The following is a 23585-nucleotide window of genomic DNA, read 5'->3' as shown; positions in this document are numbered from 1 at the left end:
GAATCCGGCTGATGAATCAGGCTACCAAACGAGCTCTGTGTACATGGAAATGAATTTCCCCTTGGGGACAATAAAAGTCTAAAGTCTGTCCCGTCTCTTTGATTTCAGATACGTGTGATTGACAGGTGGATTAACCAGTCAGAGAGATGCCTGGTCTGTTCCGGAGGAAGAGTAAATAAGGACAAAGAACACAGAGGACTGAGAAACAACAGATTTCTGCAGAAGCAACAGAAGCACCAGACTCTCAAAACTCAGGTAACAGAAGTGAGAGATGTGGTGGACCGGCAGGAGCTCAGTTGATAAGAGCGTTTGTTCACTGATCTGAAGGTTGATGCTTCGAATCCCACTCTTGACATTGGCTGCGTGGTCACATCCAATGACCCACAGGTCTGTGTGATTTCAGTGCCCACAGATGAATGCTGTTGTTGTGTCCTTGGGCAAGACACTTAATCCACTTCAGTCCTAGGTTTGTCACACTCTGTGGTCTTATTACAGAAACTTTAAATACATTTTGATTTAGGTTCACAATTGTACACACACAAGTTGGGTTTACGTGCTTTATGTAGTGCTACTATATACTCTATGTCAAATCAAAAGTTAATGAATATTGTGAATAAACAAATTACCTTCCTCTAAACAAGCATCAACACTGTAGCACTATCACAAAATAAATAAATAAATAAAAAAGAGAGTAAAATCACTATCACTATCACACTGTACATTAAGATTTCTATATGTTTGCACACTGTGTATTGTTACGGCCCCAGATCTTCAGTTGTAATTTGTTTTGTGTGTTTTAAATGATTTTGCTGAGCTGTCCTGTTTCCTGCTGTGGGAGCTCTGGCCCGTGATTGGTCGTTCATGTCTACGCCCACCTCACCTGCACCCACCGCCACCTATTTAAGGAGATTGCAGCATCTGTTTGGGGCAGCTGGCCTTAGTGACCAGTCTGCCATTTTGTGTTTGTGTTCGTGTGTGTCTAGTCACTCGATTCTGTTTGTGGGCTTATGTGGTTTAATTTGGGGAACTTGTGTTTTAGTCTGTGTGTGTCCCTTAGTTAACCACTTGTTTTTGTGTAAGCCTGCGTGACCCGTTTTGTGGCACAAAATGTGTTTAATTCTGTTGTTCTGTTTCTTAGTTTAGGTTATTTTCTGTATATATTTTAGTCCAGGGGTCTCCAACCTTTTTTCCCGGGTGAGCTACCTTTACAAAATGATAATTCCAGAGAACTACTAATTTTAATGGTCTCAGAAAATAAACTATACATAAGAGCCATGGCTTAGATGTGGTACAGTTAGATAAAACATAAAACATGAACCATTATTTATTTATGAGTGCACAAAGTCAGTCATCAAAATGATAGATTTACAATAATAATAAGCATTTAATTCATCAAATTTGAGATATTCAGGACGATATGTGTAATTCAGAAGTCCCTTGGCGAGCTATTTGGAAGGGGGTGGTAGGCTGTTGGTTGCTCCTGAGCTACAGGTTGGAGATGCGTTTTTTTAGTCAGTTTTTTTTTTGTTATTTATAGTTTATTACTAAATTCTTATTACAAAATACCATGATGTGTCTCCTTTCATATTTCACTGTGTGGCCTTATGCCCGAGTGACATAGTTAGACAGTTTATGCACAGTTAAGCTCTGATGACGCTGATTAAACAGGACAGACAACATGTGCTCCCAGTCAGGCTTTGGTCCAAGTGAACCCAGGATTATGAGAGTCTGACTGCCAGTTCCACCAGGGGTCATCCAGAGGTCTAACAGGGGTCACACAGGGGTCAGCGTGGAGTCAGGGCACCACAGTTTCCATGACTGCCAGCACATGTGACTATTATTTAGCGCAGTTCTAATCTGAAGTGTACTTAACCTTACTGGGGTCAACAAGAAGCAATCGCACTGATGATTGTTCCACGACATCTGGAGCTGTGACGAGCAAACTTCACAAATCTATGTGTATTTGAAATGTGAAGATGGTGGAGGGAAGAGGGCGGGGCTTGTACAAAGGAAGATGACTGCATGAGCTGATCTATTGGATACATGTTGTTCTGGTGCACTGTTAGCATGCTAGTTGTTGTTTGAAGTGCTGAGATGTGAAAATGCTGCTTTACCTTTTGAAAGTTGTGAAACATTCATAATTTTTTTGCATTTGAGCAAAACATGTCTTGTCCATGAAAGAGCAGGAACTGAATGGAAGACCCAACAGTGTATGGAGACATGTGTGTGTGTGTGTGTGTGTCTGTGCGTGTGTGTGTCTGTGTGTGTGTCTGTGCACGTGTGTCTGCGTGTCTGTGTCTGTGCACGTGTGTCTGTGTGTGTGTGTGTCTGTGCATGTGTGTCTGTGCGTGTGTGTCTCTGTGTGTGTGTGTCTGTGCATATATGTGTGTACGTGTGTGTATATCCATGTGTGTCTGTGTGTGTGCGCATGTGTGTGTGTGTGTGTGTGTGTGTGTGTGTGTAGGACACTCACAGCTGGCACTGGTCTCCCTTGATGCCCTTGGTGGTGCAGTGACACTTCCCTGTGCCCGTGTGGCACACACTGGCATGGCTGTTGCACTCACACGCTGTGGGCACACAACAAAACAACATGTCACAAGTCTGTGTATGACTCTGTGCCTCTGTCTCTATGTCTGTCTCTGTGTGTCTGTCCCTGTGTCTGTCTCTCTGTGTCTGTCTCTGTGTCTGTCTCTCTGTCTCTGTGTCTGTCTCTCTGTCTCTGCGTCTGTCTTTGTGTCTCTGTCTCTGTGTCTGTCTCTGTGTCTGTCTGTGTCTGTCTGTGTCTGTCTGTCTGTGTCTCTGTGTCTGTGTCTCTGTCTGTGTCTGTCCCTGTGTCTCTCTGTTTCTATGTCTGTCTCTGTGTCTCTGTCTTTGTCTCTGTGTCTGTCTCTGTGTCTGTCTCTGTGTCTGTCTCTCTGTGTCTGTCTGTCTCTGTGTCTGTCTGTCTCTCTGTCTCTGTCTGTCTGTCTCTGTGTTTGTCTCTGTGTCTGTCTCTGTGTTTGTCTCTGTGTCTCTGTGGTCTCTGTGTCTGTCTCTGTGTTTGTCTCTTGAGACCTGCTCTGTCCATGTACTGACCATGAGAACGTCCTCTGTCTGCATGTGAACTTTCTGGAGACACGAGTTCAGCTGTGTTTGTAGTAACTTTTTAAAACTGTAAGAGTCAGAGAGTGTTTGTCCTGGGTAAAAACAAAAGAAAAACATCTCTTTCCAGTGTGTTTGTGTAACATCGCTCTGTGTAATTACGAGACGAGGGGGGGTATAATCAGGTTGTTACGTAAAGACACAGCGTGGTGCACAGGTCTGGTCCTGAACTCTCACACTCTAACACACAAGGAACCTCAGAACTGTAAAATACTGTCTGCACATCTAGTATTTGGGATTTTACAAAAGGAACATGTGTAAGGAGCTTGTACCTGCACCTGTCACATAATCACTGGATCAACTCATCATTCATAAGAAAAGATGGAACTATACATTTGTAGGTTTGATATTTCTCATGAGTATAATTTCTTTATCATGAGGAGATTTCTGTTATTATTTTTATAATATAGTAAGATTGATTTTGGGTCAGGTCATATGGAATCAGCTGTTTTCAAGGAATCTCCCCAATGAGCCATCTCAGATTTGACTGAAATTTTTTTTTTTTTTAATTCTAAAATGACCAAATGAAAGAATCTCAAATTTTAGCTCAATCACTTGAATCGTTCCTGAGTTATGGCTCGTTCAAATTTTGGGGTCATGTTCACTTTTTCTGAAGCCTTAATTTATAAACATGTTTGAGAGACCAGAACTTCATCAAAAATAGAGCTAGGAAGATGAACATTTGTATTATTGTAGATTCTGAATGTCTTGTCAAATATTGTGTATCTTTATTAAGGGGGGCGCTGTGGGCCCCCAAAATCTCACATTTGGTTGCCACTCAATTGTTTTGTTTTTTTTTTGTTTTTTTTCAGTTGTTGAGGTCGAAGATCTATTTCCTCCAAGCAGATATTTACAAACTAACTGTTGAACCTGAATATTTGAGAGAATGATCATTTCTGACAACAATCTCACACTTTTCTGAGCTTTCATGTGGATGGTGTAGAGCCCCAAATCTGGTCACAGACCAAATGTGATCTTTTTGGCCCCTTCTTTGGAGCCTCAGTTCCCCATGTGGCACAGTTAGATGTTGATCAAATTTTTACCAGAGAAATTTTGGCATATTCTGATTAGTTTAAAGTACAGTTTAAAGTGTGAGATTGTTGTCAGAAATGATCATTATCTCAAATATTCAGGTTCAGCAGTTAGTTTGTAAATATCTGCTTGGAGGAAATAGATCTTGGACCTCAACAACTGAAAAAAAAAAAAGTGTGGCAACCAAATGTGAGATTTTGGGGGCCCACAGCGCCCCCCTTAATAAAGATACACAATATTTGACAACACATTCTATGACCAAGAATCTACAATAATACAAATAAGCTTCCTAGCTCTATTTTTATGAAGTTCTGGTCTGTCAAACATGTTTATAAACAGCCAATAGAAAAAGAGGGAGCCTCGTTTTCTATTGGCTGATGTTTATCTGGCCTCACTACGTCCACAGTTGATGGATTTTCATTTTTTTTTAACTTTTTCATCATAATTACAAAGCTGCTGCGTCTCTGTAATGGTATTTTAAACATTCAATGACAATTTGAAACAAAAAAAATCCTCCATACAACCTTTAAGGCTTCAGCAAAAGTGAGCATGGCCCCAAAATTTCAACAGGCCATAACTCAGGAACGACTCAAGGGATTGAGCTAAAATGTGACATTCTTTCATCTGGAGATTTTAGAATTAAAATAAAATAAAATAAAAAATAAAAAATTCTGCCAGATCTGAGAGGGCTCATAGGGGAGGGCGACTGATTTCATATGGAGTGACCCTTTTGTCTGTTACTGGGATTCTCCTGTTTTGTGTAATTTCAGTTTTATTGTTTATGGCAATATTTTTGTGTAGCGATATATCGACTGATGCTGGTTATAGCATCACTCCTCATGAGCTTGTCTCTGCGTAACAGAATGATGGAAAATGTTGCATAAAACAAACAGAAGTATCATTTGAATGAGAAAAGTCTTTAGAGTGGTGAATAAAACAGGAAGCTGAGACTCTTATCCAGTGAGTCATGTTTGAATATTCTTGTATGTTTTTGTTTTTGAGACTTGAGTGTTCAGGAAATATCTGTTTTCACCTTTTCACCTTCACTTTCCTCTCCCTCTGCTCGGGGTTATTTGAAACATTCAGTCTGTAAATACATTTAGCAAACGTCAAAAAGATATTTTCAAAAATAAAAATGAATCAGTTTTGAACAGGAAGTCGGTGGATCGAGCTGTTTAAGGTCAGGTTTGTGGTTTGCAATAAACAAAATGATAAATATTGATCTGTATGTGTGGTGTATTTCATAAGATACACAAATTAAGGTGAAATAAATACTGACTATAAGACTGTTCAGACTGCAGGGCTTAAAGCTCAATTTGTATTTTTTGTGAAATCCGATTTTTTTCACATTTCCAGTTAAAAGTGACTTCTATGTGATCTCCAGTGTGAACTTTAAACACCCCAAAAGTGTTCAGCATGAGCACTGGAGGACATGACGACGTCACACACAGCGAGTGTGCTCAGTGTTTACAGAAGTTGGCTAAATGCTGCACTTTTCTCCCAAAATCCAGTCCAGTTGTTGGTAAAATGGACAAGTCACATGTCCATGTAATCTGTCCATTCATTTGTTTGAGTCTTTAGACTCCTTGTATTTCGCTCACAGAATCTTTATTTTTCCTTGACATTAGAGTCAGGTCTGCCTATAGCTGCTTTCAGACATTTCTTTGGCAATCATTTCAAAAGCCGCCCCTCCAATTTGTCCTGAATACAGCGATGCCCCCAAATCTGAATGAACTCACTAACCTCACTTTCCCTCCATTGACGAGACTGTAGGTGGATGAATGTGACCTGACCGTTCAGACTGAAGTCACATGTCAAAAAGTCAGATATGTTTGGGTTTTAGGAGCACATATCCAAGTGTCCTGGGTCACATTTGGAAAATATCAGATCTGTGTCATTCAGACTGTCATTAGGGGAGAAAAAATCAGATTTGGGTCACTTCAGGCTGCAGTCTGAATTCGCTCTGGTGGAGTACAAATCTCACCAAACTATATAAAAAACTATATATATATATATATATATATATATATATATATATATATTATATATATATATATATATATATATATATATATATATATATTATATTTTTTTTTTTAATTATTATTATTTTTTTTTATTATTCTTCATCATGGCTGGTGAGACCTGTACTTCGGAGCAACTTCAGACTGCAGGTTTGTGTGAAACTAAACACAACTCCAGGTCTGTTTGTGATGAGGAAATGACATTAGAACGGAGATTAAAACATACAGTAAAATGGACCCTTTAAGACACAGATTCTGCAGATTTAGGCTGCTCTCTCTGCCAAACTAGGTAAAAGGAACTGTTAACTTCAAAACCATTTCATGACATCACAAGGTGGTCAGTGTTTTGAGCTTTGGAGATGCAGACTAATAATAAAGAAAAGAAACACAAGTGCAGGTCTGTTTTTGAGGAGGTAAGCTGACAAGAGTCCATTTTGTGTAATACAGGGCCTTTAATCAGTCAAAAGTCGTGTCTATATTTGTGTATATTTGTGTATTTTTTGTGTATTTGTGTATATTTTGGCTTGAACCGGTGTAACTCGTGCAGACAGTTTTGCAGTGCAGCCGTGGAATCGTGTTCACAGGCAGAAGCTCTGACTTTGGGCTTTGTTCTGATTTGGCTCCCAGACAGGCCCTGTAATAAAGAAGTGGTGAGCGGGAGGTCAAGGTAAAACGGAGAACGGGTATAATGAGAGGAAAACAAGCACTTTGGCGCCTTCTCCCCCTCCTCCCCCCCTCCTATTCCATCTCCTCCTCCCCGGGCTGAGCACTTTGAGCAGTACAAAGGCACAGAGTGGAGTGGAGTTTGCAGAGGGACCTCCTGCTCACACGTGGCTGTGTCTTTGTGTCACGCAGGTGAACACAAAGAGTCTGAGAGAGTTAACAGCCTGAAAGAGTTACTATGGATTTTCTCTCACATCACATGACAAGATATTTTAGAATAGTTGTTAAAGGGATGTCGGGGGGTCACAAGACATTTTTTTGGGGGTCGCCTTATCACGATCTGCATGTAGGTCTGTAATATACATATACATACATCTCCATGAACCCCACACTCCACACTTCTTCTCCTTGCATCAAGTCTCTGTGCACCTCTGCTCCTCACTTTTACAACAGCAACACCTTGCCTAAGCAATTTTCACTGATAACTGTTTTTCATTGTTTAAAACTTGAGTAACATATTTTTTGTACTATAAGACGCACTTAAAATCACTTCATTTTCTGAAAAATCGACAGTACATCTTATAATCTGGTACATCTTATGTATTCATTCTGGTTGTGCTCACTGACCTTGAACCCATTTTCACATATATTCTACTCGTCAAGTTCTTTAGTATGACAGAAGCTGACTGCATCAGAACACAAGGAGAGGCTTTTTTTCCCTTTTTTTTTAAAAAATGTATTTTCTTTTTTCTTTCTTATAGTTTATGCAAATTAGACATGTGGCTTTAAGTTCCACTTCTGTAAAACTCCGCTCACGCGTGTAGGTCTGTAGGACTGTTGGTCTGTGTTGTAGGTAGCACATGTAAACAGAGCGTGAAGTTCTAAACAGGCTGCACAACAGCGTCTACCCACAAGCACAGACACAGAGAAAAGACCTGAAGGGGCTCAGTGCAATCATCTGTTAATTTATTTAATGTTTTTATTGGTGTGGATGTGAGAATGTGTCTATATTTATTCATTTTTACTGCTGCAGATTTGCTCTGTCCAAGTTTCGTTGTATTTTGTCCAATGATAATAAATGTAAATCTAGTGAATGATCACAGTGTCTGAAGACCCACCTCCAGATCTTGTGCTTTGCCTGGAATGTTCCATGCTGTAGCTCTAACTGTATCATCATCTATTGTTACATATTCTGTGTTGCTCCTTTAACATCAGGACCAGGGGACGACAGATGAAACACACTCTTGACTTTTACTCATGATGCTCATGACGGTTCTGGTTTATGGAGACTTCCCTTTCAAAGAAAATAGAAGTCTCTTCCCTTTCAAATAAACAATCTAATCTAAAATCTAAAAGACAAATTAACTATCACAGTAAATAAGACTATTTTCTTTGAAGCTCCTGCCCGGTGTTGTTTTCTCTGTATTTGTGCAGGATTTGTGTGTACGTGTCTTGCCCCAGCACAGACATATCGTATAAGCAGCTCATGAGGTCAGAATAATTCTGCTGTGCACTGTCTAATTATAAAGTGTTCACTTTAGCGTCAAAACTCTGCTCTGGTCTGTGAAAGTTGTGAAAAGCTCTTCTAAACTCATCCTGGGGAATAATTAGGACACTCACAGTACATAAGGTAAATGTGGAATAACTTTGGACACTGCAACTGTTTAAAATAGTTCTGTTTTCACATTGATAAGAATATAAGAAGAAAATACAAATCAGGTAGAGGTTCATTTTTGAAACAAAAGTCTTTCTCACAATTCTTCTTTCAAATGCTAATGTGTCCCAGAGCTGCTATCGACGAGCTCACAGGAGCTTCACAAAGAGCTCGAAAAGAACAGTGTCAGAGACACAGCTCACAACACACACCTCCACCACCTCCACCATCTCCACCATCTCCACCAGCTCCACCAGCTCACCACCTCCACCAACTCCACCATCTCCACCAGCTCCACCAGCTCCACCATCTCCACCATCTCCACCATCTCCACCACTCCACCATCTCCACCATCTCCACCTCCACCACTCACACCACTCCACCAGCTCCACCACCACCTCCACCAACTCCACCATCTCCACCTCCACCTCCCACCAGCTTCACCACCCACCATCTCCACCACTCCACCACCTCCACCAACTTCACACACTTCACCACCTCACCACCTCACCAACTCCACCAACTCCACCAGCTTCACACACCTTCACCACCTTCACCACCTCCACCAACTCCACCACCTCCACCAGCTTCACCACCTCCACCACTCCACCACCTCCACCATCTCCACCAGCTCACCACCTCCACCACCTCCACCAACTCCACCATCTCCACCATCTCCACCAGCTTCACCAGCTCCACCACCTCCACCAACTCCACCAACTCCACCAGCTTCACACACCTTCACCACCTTCACCACCTCCACCACCTCCACCAGCTCACCACCTCCACCACCTCCACCAACTCCACCACCTCCACCAGCTTCACCACCTCCACCACCTCCACCACCTCCACCAGCTTCACCACCTCCACCACCTCCACCAGCTTCACCACCTCCACCACCTTCTTCACCATCACCACATAAGCCCAGCACACCCGTGTCGCTCCAGGTCACATGAGGGACACAAACAAACAGCTCTCCTTCAGCTGCATTGACGAGCGCAGACACATTGATCTATACACACAGAACAAGAAGAAGAAGACGGGATGGAGAGAGAGAGAGAGAAAGAGAGAGAGAGAAAGGGTGGAAGAGAGGGAAGGTGGGAGTGAGAGAGAGAGAGAGAGAGAGAGGGAGGGAGGGAGAGAGAGAGGGAGGGAGGGGGGGAAATGAGAGAGGTGCTTTTAGTGCACAGAGAACACAGGGACCACAGGGGGCCAGCTGTGGGGGGCACCCTGCTCTAACTCAGCACCCAAGGGACACGGCCAGAGGTGTCAAAAAAAAAAAAAAAAAAGGCCAATAAAGAAAGAAAGAAAGAAAGAACGACGAGGGGGACAAAAGGAGAAGAGGGAAATGAGATGGGGAACAGAGCGAGAAAAAAGGACTGAAAAGAGAGTGCGGTCAAAGAAGGAGAAAAGATGAAGAGAGGAGGGCAGAGAAGTGAGGGAGGAGGAGGAGAAGAGAGAGAGAGAGAGAGAGAGAGAGAGACGGGGGCTTTTAGCGTGCGGAGAATAAAGGGACCGCAGGGGGCCGGCAGCGGGGGGCACCCAGGCACCCAAGGGACACAGCCAGAGGTGTCACACTCAAGCACTCTCATTCAGACTGGAGATAATAGTTTAGAGAAGAGAGGGAGGAGACCGGAGAGAGAGAGAGAGGACAGAAGAGGGGTGAGAGAAGGAGAAGAGAAAGGACAAAAGAGCGAGAGAAAGAAAAGGAAGCAGAAAAGAAGAAGAGAGGGAGGAGAGAAGGGTCAGGGAAGGGAAATAAAACAAAAACGAGAGAAGATAGAAAGAGAGAGACAGCGAGAGTTGGAGCGGTAGAGAGTAGGACAAGAAAAAGGGGGATAGGGAAGTGAAAGAGCGGAGAAAAGAGAGGTGAAGAGACAAAGAAAGAGGCAGTGAGAAACGGAAAGAGAGAGTTGAAATGATATAGGAAGTAAGAGAGAGAAGTTAACACAAGAGATAGAAGAGAAGAGATGGAAAAGGGGGGTCAGAAGGAGGAGAAAATGGAGAGATAAGTACAGTAGAAAAAGAAAAAAAAAAAAGGAAAAGGATGGAGAGAGGAGAGAAGAGGAAGGAAGACAAAAGACTGGCAGAAATGGAAAGAGTTTAAGAGAACGGGAGAGACGGAGAGACATATAGGGAAAAGAGAGAGGGGGAGAAGGGGAGAAAGAAGAGAAAAGAGAGAGACAGGATAGAATGAAGGAGGAGGAGAAATAAATCAATGAACAGAAGAGAGAGAAGAGAGTGGGGAGAGAGAAGGGATGGAGGAGAGAAGATGGAGAGAAAGGGAGGCAGGGAGAGGGCAGAAGTGGAGAGAAAGAGAGAGAGAGAAAGGGAAAGAGAAGAGAGAGAAATAGGTAGATAGAGCCAGGATAGAGAGATCAGGAGATGGGAGGGGTTAGGATGGATGAAGGAGCAGAGAGAGAGACAGGGGTTAAGAGAAGGAGGAGAAAAAGCAAGACAGGACAAGAGAAAAGAGAGAGGGATGAGTAGGGAGAGTCGAGGAGGATAGAGGGGATAGAGTTCAGTTTGAGAAAGGAAGAGAAAGAGAGAGAAAGGGAGGATAGAGGAATAGGAGAGAGAGAAAGAGGAAGAGGAATGGAGAGAGAGAGGGAGGGAGGGTCATATGGAGAGATGCAGCCAGAGGAGGAGAGGCAGAGCGTTCATGTGTTTCTCGTGCAGAGTCAGAGCGGTTGGTTCCCACAGTAATGTGAAACAGCTCCTGTACTGCAATGAGAAAATACTACTGTGTACTCACAAATACTGCGTCTGCATACTCACACTCAAACTGTATACACACTTTTAAACGGGGTATTATGTAGTTTTTCTTTTTAAAGCTTTTCTACCATGTTACGTTTCCTCACCATAAACCTGCCTGAAGAGGTTTTACAGTCATTCATGCATGTTTGAGTCATCTAGTGATCTCTCCCAGGCATTATTCAAATCCTCCTTACAGACTGTAATGTTCTCTGTAGTGATGGGCAAATGGAGCCTCATGAAGCATTGAGTCAGTAGCAATTAGGGATGGGCATTCGATGAAATTTTCTTAATTGATCATTGGAAGAATTAACCCTCGATTATATATATATCAAGTCATCGTTAAATCCACATTTGTGCTTCGGTACGTTGCAGACTGACCGACTGTTTGTGTCTCGCTCCTTCTGATGCAGAGAGACACATGTACTGACCCCTGTTTGGTCGCGCTACACACAGCAACCTACATTCAGTTTGTCAATTAAAATTAATAAAATTGATGAAATTCTTAATGATCAATTATCGATTAATTGATTAATCATTCCCATCCCTAGTAGCAATATTGTCTCAAATGGTTCGACGTGTCTGAGGTCTTGGAGAAACACTGACCTCTAGTGGACAAATTTCACAATGAGACAATAGTTGTGTGCAGAGCGACACCGCACCTAACGACAACAATAATAATGATGATTTAAAATAATATGTAAAGAGCAACATAAATAGCAGCTGTAAATAAGAAAATAGGTGTTACCTTGTTCGGTGGAATTAGATCAAAGTGATCCCAAACCATGGATCACTTTTTTCCACTTGTAGATGCCATCGAAAATGAAACAAATGCCAAAAGTCACCAAAGTCACCACTAACATCACACAATACTCCTCACTCCCCAACATTTTTAACAAATATCAGTGCATCTTTTATACTGTAGCAGTTTAGCGTTTGTCAAACCACAGAAGTGCGCTGAACACTCTGAACCAATCACAGAGCGGAACATTTGCTGAGCCAATGAAACGCTTCGATACACTGAAGCGATTGACACACAGAGTGAAGCAGTAGGGGGAGAGACACTTCCACACTTTGGTCACGTGAGCGGCTGCTGCGAGACGAGCTCCGAGGCAGAGCTTCAGAGTGATTTGTTTCAGAAAGAACGAGACGTGCTCCATCTCATTTGCCCGTCACTAGTTCTATGCAAGACTCCGCCCACAAGCCTGTCCCCCTGCTCCTACACGACAATCCTCCATAAATATACAAAAATATAAATACAATGTATGATAATATGTTTTGTATTGTGCTGTATTATGGTCATATAGACTAGTAATAAATAAAGAAGGCACAGAAGATTAATGTTTATGATTCTATTAAAATAAGTGAAATGAGAATGAAGAATGTAAGGATTTTGTTTGTTTTTTCCGTTTATGGGCAGTCACATTTACATAATGCTTTTCTACAAGACTCTCGAAGCATCAAGGAACCACTCATTCATTCACACACACACACACACACACACACACACACACACACACACACACACACACACACACACACACACACACACACACACACACACACACACACACACACACAGCACACACACGACACACACGCACACACACACACACACACACACACACACACACACACACACAGACACACACACACACACACACACACACACACACACACACACACACACACACACACACACACACACACACACACGCACACACACACACACACACACACACACACACACACACACACACACACACACACACGACACACACACACACACACACACACACACACACACACACACAGACACACACACACACACACACACACACGCACACACACAGTGTCCTGATCCAGGACACAGCAGCAGTATCTGTGGGAAACCTGTGAGCCTGTGAATCAGAGCCAGATCTCCACTGATGTTTATCCTGAACTGATTTCAGAGTCTCAGTGACAGTTTGGAAACTTTATCAACTAAAATCAAGATGACCACTTCAAATCCTGCTCCTTGTTTTGTCACAGAAACAATAGAATCCACAGAACTGTCAAAGTGTCCCTCAGTCACAGCTCGACTTTCCTCAGCGCTGTAGAATGTATGAAGACAAGTGTGACTCCTGTAACCCTGGCTCACAAATAACCCTGACTCACCATGAAAATATGAGGCTGACTGTTTCACGCTGATCAGACCTTTTTTGGACACAAGTTTAACTCTGCTATTTTCCCCAGATCATAAAAACAATACTTCATTATGTTGTTTACCCACACTTCCAGAACCTAAAAATCTGTGGGCTATCTGCAGGTCAGAGGAGACCTGTGGACAGACGTGATGAGAGCATCTGGGTGACCACTGGAGCTGAGTTACAGTTCACATAAACATGGAGAAGTCCCTCCGTACACAAAAGAAATCGTATGGTTTATCTTATGGTTTGTAATGGTGCATTTTGAGAAAGATTTTGCCAGAAAACATCTATATTTGAAACTCCATGTAGACATTTCATGGAAACCAAAGGGTCAGTCAGGAGGAGGTTGTTGAAGGTGTCACTGGGGCACTTAGCAACAAAGAATCACAGCTGTCAATCAAACCTGTTGCTAACAATAGTGGGATCAACCTCTGGGAAAGAAGGTACATAGGTTTGTCATTAATGCTGACATCTTTATTTACAGACACAATAGTGAAATAAAACCCAGGATGATGAAGAACAGGTAAATACAAACATCTGAAGACTGACAAGAGGAGATTGACAGCAGCAGTCACACACAGAGGGGCCATGCTTTTCACACACAGAGTGAACTGGAGTCGCACTTTGCCCATTTCCACTTCCTCTTTGGAGCAGGGTGACTATGTGCACTCATGTTTACAGTCTGCGGCTCCAACTGACAATTAAAGTGTATAAATCATGGCAAAGGCATGACATTGCATTAATAAAAATGCACTGGATTTATATAAAACCCAAAGCTCTTTACAGCTTCACTCACTCCACACTCAGGGGTGGGAAGATACTATTACAGCCACAGCTGCCCTGGGGCAGAATGACAGAAGAGAGGCTGCCAACCCAACCACCACCAACACTCACATACACACACACACCACATTCATACAAGGCAATGTGGGTCTTGCTTAAGGACACAACAAAACTTGGTCTGAGGGAATCGAACCTCTGACCTTTAGGTTGGAGCACCTCTCAATGCATCCAAATGCAGCGGAATTGCCTTGCATTTCAAGTGTTTTATTATTATTATTATTATTATTATTATTATTATTAGTAGTAGTAGTAGTAGTAGTAGTAGTAGTAGTATTGTGCGCTTTCCAAAAAAAAAAGTTTATTGAAAATTCTTCATACAAAACATATGAAGAACTGAAATTGCGTTTCTCATCCCAAGTGTATAAATAAATAATAATAAATGGAAAAAGTTCTTCTTTGAGGAGAAGGAGATTCCTGCTTCTTGTTTGCCTGGTGGTTAGAAAGGAGAGAGAGTTCAGCATCCTAACAGCCTGGAGGATGAAGTAAACTGCTGAACTGAATCAACTGAAACTCAGAATAAAAACTGTTCAAAACATGATTTTTTTTTTTTTTTTTTCAGAGTTATAAATAAATAAAGTTAGAAATTCAGCACCATTTAAAGTTCAAAATCTTAAAATACATTCAAAAGGCTAATCCTGGACCTAGATCCTCCTGACCAGACCCACTGCCCCTGACAGACACAAAGCGGATAAACGTAAAATACAGCCCATGCCAGGATATACGGCTCTTTATGGCTCTATCTTCAGTGAGGCTTTTATACTTTCACAAACATAACCCTGAGTCTCTGAAGTGTGGCACTGTCATTGACACGTTGTGAAGTGAACAAATCCAATCCTCACTCCAAACCAAACATTACCAGTGCAAATACCACACGTGTCAAAATATTCACACACATTTCCAATCACTGGGACTCACTGAGCTGCTGGAAGAGCCCGGGGGAATGGGAACGCTCTTATTCTACACGAGACGATGTGTGTGTGTTTGTGTGCGTTACCCGCTCTACACAACACCACCTCACTTTGTCAGAACACTCAGGACATGTTTTTAAGAATCACGGGCATCTTCCACGGAGCGACCGCATCCTCAAGTGTCCAGACAAGTGGTATGAATGGTGGGCAGGGTAAGAGCGCGAGAGGGGGGTCGTAAAGAAGGGACCAGAGGGATGAATCAAAACAGAGCAGGGCGCACATCTGCTGACAACACCGAAATAAGCAGCAATAAAAGCAAAGCTGATCTCTTAGCAAAAAGCCCCGTTCGGTATCAATCATATTTTCCATGAGCAAGGTTCTGAGGAGAGCACAATTTCTCACACCACTGACTCTAAGCACGCCGCTACAAGTGTGATCCCTCCAACTGTCAAGAGTGTGTGTGTGTGTGTGTGTGCGAGCGAGAGCTTCTGTTATAAAGGGCTTCTTTTAAATATTACTCCACAGTGGAATTTCACATCTGAAGGTTTTATATTATGCTAAACTGACTCTTGTGAGCTTTAACCCGTGTTCGAATGTTGTTCCCTCCTCACAAACAGACCTAGAGTTGTGTTTTGTTTTGTTCACACATGTTTGAAGAATCATTTTTTATTAGTCTGTTTACATCTCCAAAGCTCAAAATGCTCAGTAGAGATTGGCAATTCCAGAGCTGAAATCATCCAAATGATTCGAGTGAAGGTGTGAGTTTCAAAACACAGAGCAGCACTTTTTGTTGTTGTTGTTGTTGTTTCAGAGAAGAACTCAGTCTAAATGTGCAGGTTTGTGTGTTACATGAATGAAACAAAACACAACTCCACGTCTGTTAGTGATGAGGAAACAACATTAAAATATAGATCAGAAAACAGCGTAATATGGACCTAATAATAATAATAATAACACCACTGTGTGTGATCTGTGCTGGACCTGGTCCTGTTGTATTCTCACATATCACCACTAGTCTCGGCCTCTGTTACTGCTGTCTGATTGTGTTTGTCATGTTTGGTCGGACAGAAGAACAGGTGGGTACTACTCAGTCACCCACAGGGTTCTCTCTCTCTCTTAAGTCCAAGATTAGTCCTGGTCTAGTCCTGGTTTTGTACTGATTTAGTCCTGACCCTCCCGTGTGTAATCACTACCTGCCCATAAAATTCCAGAACATTAAAACCCGCCTGTTTCAGCAACTATTTGCCTGTATTCGTGGGTACTCAACCCAGTGTAGCAGTACCCAGAGTACTGTTACACTGCAAGACTCGGCAGTGTAACAGTACACTTACTTGAGTAATATACAGTAAAGTGTAACAGTACACTTACTTGAGTAATATACAGTAAAGTGTAACAGTACACTTACTTGAGTAATATATAGTACAGTGTAACAGTACTCTTACTTGAGTAATATATAGTACAGTGTAACAGTACTCTTACTTGAGTAATATACAGTACAGTGTAACAGTACTCTTACTTGAGTAATATATAGTACAGTGTAACAGTACTCTTACTTGAGTAATATACAGTACAGTGTAACAGTACTCTTACTTGAGTAATATACAGTACAGTGTAACAGTACTCTTACTTGAGTAAAGATTGTTCTTCCTCTTCTTCTGTGAGTGAGTTTAAAGTGACTAAATCTTTCTGTGAGAATCTGAAATGATTTGAACATTTGTGTTTCTCTTCAACTTTCCATTTGAATGAGTGGATTAAACGCAGGGTTCAGATGGAGACAGAGTGTGACAGAACATGACCCTGACCTCGACTGTCTGTGATCTGGAGACAACTACACATCCAGGTAAAAACAACACAAACCTCACACACAAAATATCAAACTGACATGTGCACGAGAAAGACATAAGAGAGTGAGGAGACCAGACCCAGACCTGGGCATTGTCCAGCTCCCGGGCCACATATGCTGCTTTGTTTGACTCTGACCAGCCCCTTTAAGCTCATTTGGAATTACAACATAAACATATTGTATAATTTTACCTCATACATGGACTAAAGCTCCTTTTAGAGGTGTTTTTAATGACATTTTTTATAAGACAGACTCACTTTTTCACTGCTTAGTCAGAACATAAACTCTTCCCAGTCTGAGCTGCTCATCAGAACAATGACAATTACTGCATTTTATAAAGACGTACAATTCATATTATGTAGAACTGAATTAAGCATTTTGGCCCCATGGAAAAAAAAAAAAACAATTTCCCACCCCTGCCAGACATTGTCATAAGCCCCCTCCCCTACATGCTGCTGTATACAACACACACACACGCACACACACACACACACACACACACACACACACACTCACTCGTTACAGAAGCTCAGATTAGACATTTGTACTAATTACTTTAATTGCATATAAGAGTGAAACAGACTGACATCTTTATAAAGTACTGCTGAGGTGTGTGTTTTGGATCACAGGGAAATGACAGACAGGCAGAAGGAGTCAGTTTTCCAACTCTCAATTCTCAATGAAACCCTGTCATGACCTGATGAGTTTTTTTTGTATGTTTGTTTGTTTTTTACTAGGTAGCACTGGTGAATGCAAAATACTTTTTTTTTTTTTTTTAAGCCCGCTGCCATGAATGAACTAGTATGATATTGCGTAGAAAACATAAACATACATTACTTCTATTACTATCACCCACTGGTGTGAGACCGCTCACTGAATCCATCTTCTGCACTGTAAATCTAATGAGTAGTTGATGTGTGCATTGTGATGGAGGCTCCTCCTCCTGGAGCAGTTTAGTGCGAGGCTGAGACAGTGTCAGGGCTGCCGGGCGCACCGCGATAGACATCATGCACTATTTATGAGGGCAATAAAAGTCCAGAGCAGGAGGTGCCCGTGGCAGAGAGGCATTCTACACCACAGCCAGATAACAAGCTCCACAAGCCCGCAAATACAAGAGCCACTGCACGGGCAAAATATGGGCCGGAGCGGAGCCTGTGAGACCAAACCCAGGGCTACATGGTTATTATGTATCTGGAACACTGCGATCATCCCACTGCAGAGGACTGCTGCAGAGGTGTCTCAATGAAGGATGTATTTTAACATGGTACTAATACTTTGTGAGTACAGGGAAGTTAGTGTCATGACAGAAGTTACTGGTGGTTTTATTCAGGGTTATCTAATACAGGACGCTCAAAAGTAACAGAAATCACATACTAACTGGTACGAACAGTAACAATAATAATAATAATAATTTTTAAAAAGTCCCATTACAAGATAAAAATTAGCCTTTTCTGAATGTCTTTAAAATGATCTTGAACTTCTCAGTTTGTTCTTTATTATAGAAATCCACAACAGCTGTATCAGAACAAGTATAAGAGCACATAGACTAGTATCCATCTTATTCTGCCCCACCCACTTTTGTCCATTTTTGTCTCTAAATGTTCCTAAACCACACTCTTTTGTGGTGGTACTTCTGGTTAATCAGGGATTCCATTCAAGTCAGTGGAGAATTTGGGAAAAGTTTTGTATTTTAAATCTGACATAAATTTGGTTCATTTGTGCAAAATGTTCAGTGTTCATGTGACCAAGAAGTCTGACCAGTGCACCAATTCTCCGGGGGCCTTTAAACCGCCTTTATAGTCCAGATTGAAGATCGACAGCCTCATACAAAATAATACAACCCGAATGATGATGACGGCGCCCACAGCGACTTCAGGAATAAGGTGAATATGTCCACGGACCATTATGGAACCTATGGACCACTGAGGGATTACACACTTTTAAGACACATGGGAATAGAAAAGAAATTCTACCTCACACAACCACATTCAAATGTCCAAATAAAGAGTGTTTTTTATGATCACAGTGGTATCAGAATCAGTATTGAGTCGAGTCTATTTCTTAGTACTGAAATGCTAGTATCGTGACAACACTAGTGTAATATTTACAAATGTGTCATGATATTCTGTAGGAAATGTACATAATCCAAGACACTGGCAGTGATAGCAGTGACACGACATGACGACATTGTAGAATCCCTCCAGTTTATCCTGAGCTGAGACAGGTCAGAGTCTCAGAGGAGTTTGCAGTAACTGTCAGACGCAGATTTGTTGACCTGGTTTATGGTCTGTAATTACTGGGCCTATCCACATGAAACAAAACCTGACATAAATAATCTTCTCTGTCAGTATAAATACAAATGTTATTTTTTCACAATTTGTAGTTTTCAGATTCTAGATTGTGATGATGTGATACTGTCAGATGGGGGTAAGAGACAGGGCCGTCCACACTAGTACGTATTCGAATTGTTTTGGCTGTGGGTTCAGTATTCGTTCATACTAATCCGATTGAAAACGGCTCCAGAGACGGAACAATCTGATGCCTCCAGCTCCCACGAATTCATCTGAGTACAGATCTGATCCGGCCTGAAAACACTGATACTCTGATGTAGGTCTGTGCAACACGAAGTAATTCACCACCAAAACAGTAAGAGTCTAGAATATGTGTCCATTCATATAAACGTGTGTCTGTGTGTACGACCTGCACATGTATAATCTCTGAAAAGTTTCACATGAACCATCTCCAACACCACAGAAACACAGAACAGACTCACCATCAGCAGAACACCCCTCTGTCACAGAGAGAACACTCATATTCCACTGAGTCACTGTGTCCTTTAGTCCGACAGAAGATGAACCGCATCAATGCACAATAACAAGCTGTTTTGTGAGCTCAGTTTATGCAAATTAGCCATTTTTAAGTTTCATTTTTGTAAAACATAAACAAATATGATAGCAAAGCTGATAGCAAAGCAAATATGCAAAGCTGTGTGGATAGGGAAGGCTTGCAAACACAGAAACAACGTGTCTGGATGCAGATCGTTTCTGATACGGTGATTTGTTTCAGTGTAAACGGGGGTCACAGTTTTCCCTGTTGATTACATTGTTCTTTACTCAGGAATATCCAAAAGGTAAATTCACAAATGTTAAACCTGATCATTTCTATTCTTGACTTAACCCAAGAGCTCAGTATGTTACAACATAAGTCTACAGTTGAATAATATTTATTTCAGCTGTCTCCGTGTGTGTTAAATGTGACTGGCCTGTAGAAGGTTGTGATGTCTGAAGCTCAGCACTCGCCTCACGAAGTGGTGCCATTATTCAAATCTAAAAGTGCGACTGGACTTAAAGTCAGCGGATTCATGTGACAAGTTTGTGGAGCCAGTCCCACACAAATACTGACTCAACATGTTGGTCATAAGGATGATGTATATTTCTTTCAAAAACAGGGACTCTCCCATAGAGTTATAGGCTCCTGCCTCCATCTGGGAATATGACATCATCATGTTTTAGAACACAGTCTATAGTTCAGAGAACGTGCTTATACGACTACAGGTAGTGCACTTTGTCCTAATGTCTCCCAGTGTGTGCAGTCTAACTTTTCCTCATCCTCCCCTGAGATCTGTCCACACACTGGAGCCACACCATTTCTGTGGTGAACTGTTCCAGCAAATGTTTTATATTCATTTAGAGCAGTCTTCTAGTTTCTGTACCTCATGTATTCCCCAAGTATTTTAGCAAAATGTGTGTTGCCCCAGTACAGATGTAAGATATTGGTTGACCCTAACCTCAGTGTTGGGAATGTTACTTTAAAAATGTATTCTCCTACAGATTATAGATTACTGTTACTTCCCAACACTGCCTAACCTAAAACCTAAACCCTAATCACTCTAACGTCTAAGACCTGGGAATTGTCCAGCTCCTGGGCCACATACGGCGCTTTTGGTCGACTCTGACCAGCCCCTTTAAGACAATTTGGAATTACAAAATAAACACATTTTCTCATTTGACCTCATGCATGGACTAAAGCTGCATTCCTTTTATTTTAGAGGTGTTTTTCACTTTTTCACTGCTTAGTCAGAACATAAACTCTTCCCAGACTGAGCAATTCATCTAAACAATGACATTTATTGCTTTTTATAAAAATAAAAATAAAAATACAAAGAATATTCTGCAGAATTGAGTTAAGCATTTTGGCCTCCACAGTATTTTCTGTTTCTCTTGTGGCCCCACCCCTGACTTAAGCCCTACTTCCCAAGACCTTAGATCTAGCACTAACTCTAGCCCTAACCTAACCCCAACTCAATCCAGTATAATATAATATGATTATATTTGTGATTTGTTTTAATAAAACAATTCTGTTTAAAGTTCACATTTTAAACCCGTCCAGAAAAATTGACAAAAAGATTAAACTGAACTGACAAACTAATACAAGAACCACATTTCAGATTGTAGTCTTTGCAATTGGCTAATTGTGTCCATTCAAAGTGCAATTCTGTTTCAGTTGCAATTCATCTTGCAGCATCACAGTGAATAATGGAGATGCTCTGAATGCAGAAGGTACATGAGGAAGAACTTTGGACCACTGCAAACTGTTTGAAATGAACTACTTCTGTTTTTCACCTTTTTAAGACAGTCAAATTCAGGGAGAGCAGCTTTACCAAACCAATCCCAAAGCAAACACTCATGTGTGAATAACAGAGATGTGTCCCTGAGCACACAGTGTGACTTTCACTAGAGCTGTCAGAATGGAGCTGTTGTATTTCTCAGTACTTCCGGCATATGTTTGACATTCATGTAGAGAAGTCTTAAGTATCTGCAGAGCTCCTTTTGCACAAACACCATCACAGCAGACTGTGGTCCAGAGTGCCATGTGTGTTTGGCTCTGCTCGAACAGCCTGTGCTTTTACTGCTACTGTGCTCCATAAACCGACATGTGATGGTTGTGGCTAATGTGCCCAGATTTTTAGCAAAAACACATGTTTTATTGCAGCAAAACAGTTGTTGTGGACGTTTTGAAGGTGCAGATCTTTGTTTAATTGGCTTTTCAGGCCTTAAGAAGTGTTGTTTCATCTTGGACTTTCATTCATGCATGTTTAAATCATCTAGAGTTGTTGTGTATTGCTCAGTTTTATTGATTTGGACTGTTTAATAAAAACTTGTACTTCAGACTCCATAATATTAGTCCTACTTAAATGCACTGTACCTGATTTTTACTGTCTTAAAAATGTGAAAAACAAAACTAGACATAGAGAGACAGATTTATTATCCTCAAAGACATTCATTAAACTTGTTCATGTTAAACCGTTTGCAGTGGTCCAAAGTTATTCCTCACTCACCGTGTCGCACTTGTATTAAAGAGTTTCTAAGCACTTTTCACAACTCGCAGACATGCTAAAGCTATACGACAACTAGCATGCTAACAGTGCACTTCTCATTCTCAGATAATAAAAAGCAACATAACTAGATGCAGACAGTACAGCGCTCATATTTTATTTTTTATATATCTAAAGCAGCATCAGCAGAAGCACCAGCCGCTCAGCCTCTTCATCTCCTCCTCCTCTTCCTCTCTGTCGTCTTCACCTGTGGCTTCACTATACTTCACTTCTCACTCATTTGTTCATATACGTCCCACAAAACGAGTGTCCAATACAAACTTTTTTTTCCACCAAACACATGCCTTCCATCCATTTTGATTGGGCCAAACTTTGCCAAAGAGTCTACAGTCGTCCCTCTCTATATCGCTGGTCATTTTTCGCAGTTTCCTTGTTTTGTGGATTTTTTTACTGTAATTTTGTATGCCTTTTTTTTTTTACAGTGTATGAACGCGTATTGTGTTCCTCCTGCTGCGTCCTGATTGGCTAATGGACTCCTGTCTCCTGTACAGTACAGAATGTGTTCAGCTGCCAAATGTACATAAATGTTGGATCTGTATCAGTGTAATTCTGAAGTGTTGTATGTTTGCAAGTTTTCTCCCGACAAAACTCACAATGTCGACGAAACATTTTGCACCGACAAAGGCTCCTGCGCTCACACCCAAAAGACAGAGGACGATGTAACTATCACACAAAAAGTTGGACTTCTGCACATGCTGAAGGAAGGGAGAAGTTATGAGTCCTGCACCGGGTCAGGTACACGCAAGTAGTTGCTGAAACCGGGACGTAAGAGAGAGAACCTAGAATCTTGGTCTGTGTAATTGTGCGTCCCTCGCTATTTTTATTTTCAGGTTTATCTGAGTCAAAAATGTTCAAATCCAAATGTAATAAAGCCCATGGAATTGCATGAAGTGATGTGTCTCTGTGTCCTGGACCTGACACCAGCTGTTTCCACGACTGACACCAGGAAAGTCATGGGGACATTGCACTTTTCTTTCTTTTCTTTTCTTTTTTTTTTTTTGAGTTTACTTGCAGACTTTTGTAGCCCTGAAGGCCCTAAATTAAGCTTTTTTTTAAATGTTTTTTAAATGTAAATTTTTTATAAACGTTATTTATACATGTTTGCTGTGTTTTTTTTTGTTTTTTTCCCATGTGTATTT

At 41.4% G+C, this 23585-nt stretch overlaps 1 protein-coding gene across 1 annotated transcript in view; it reads right to left on the bottom strand.

Annotated features, from left to right (window-relative positions):
* atrnl1a (attractin-like 1a) overlaps positions 1 to 23585 on the bottom strand; it is a 499802-nt gene that overhangs the window by 319925 nt on the left and 156292 nt on the right. The window contains exon 22 of the mRNA XM_055162865.1: positions 2474 to 2567. Coding sequence (XP_055018840.1) covers positions 2474 to 2567 — 94 coding nt within the window. The remainder of the gene's footprint in view (positions 1 to 2473; positions 2568 to 23585) is intronic.

The sequence above is a fragment of the Boleophthalmus pectinirostris genome, unplaced genomic scaffold, assembly GCF_026225935.1.
Source record: "Boleophthalmus pectinirostris isolate CB_2022bp ecotype Guang Dong unplaced genomic scaffold, ASM2622593v1 HiC_scaffold_5, whole genome shotgun sequence".
Taxonomy (NCBI): domain Eukaryota; kingdom Metazoa; phylum Chordata; class Actinopteri; order Gobiiformes; family Gobiidae; genus Boleophthalmus; species Boleophthalmus pectinirostris.
Note: the sequence above shows the minus strand (reverse complement) of the source record. Positions and strands in the feature narration are given on the sequence as shown.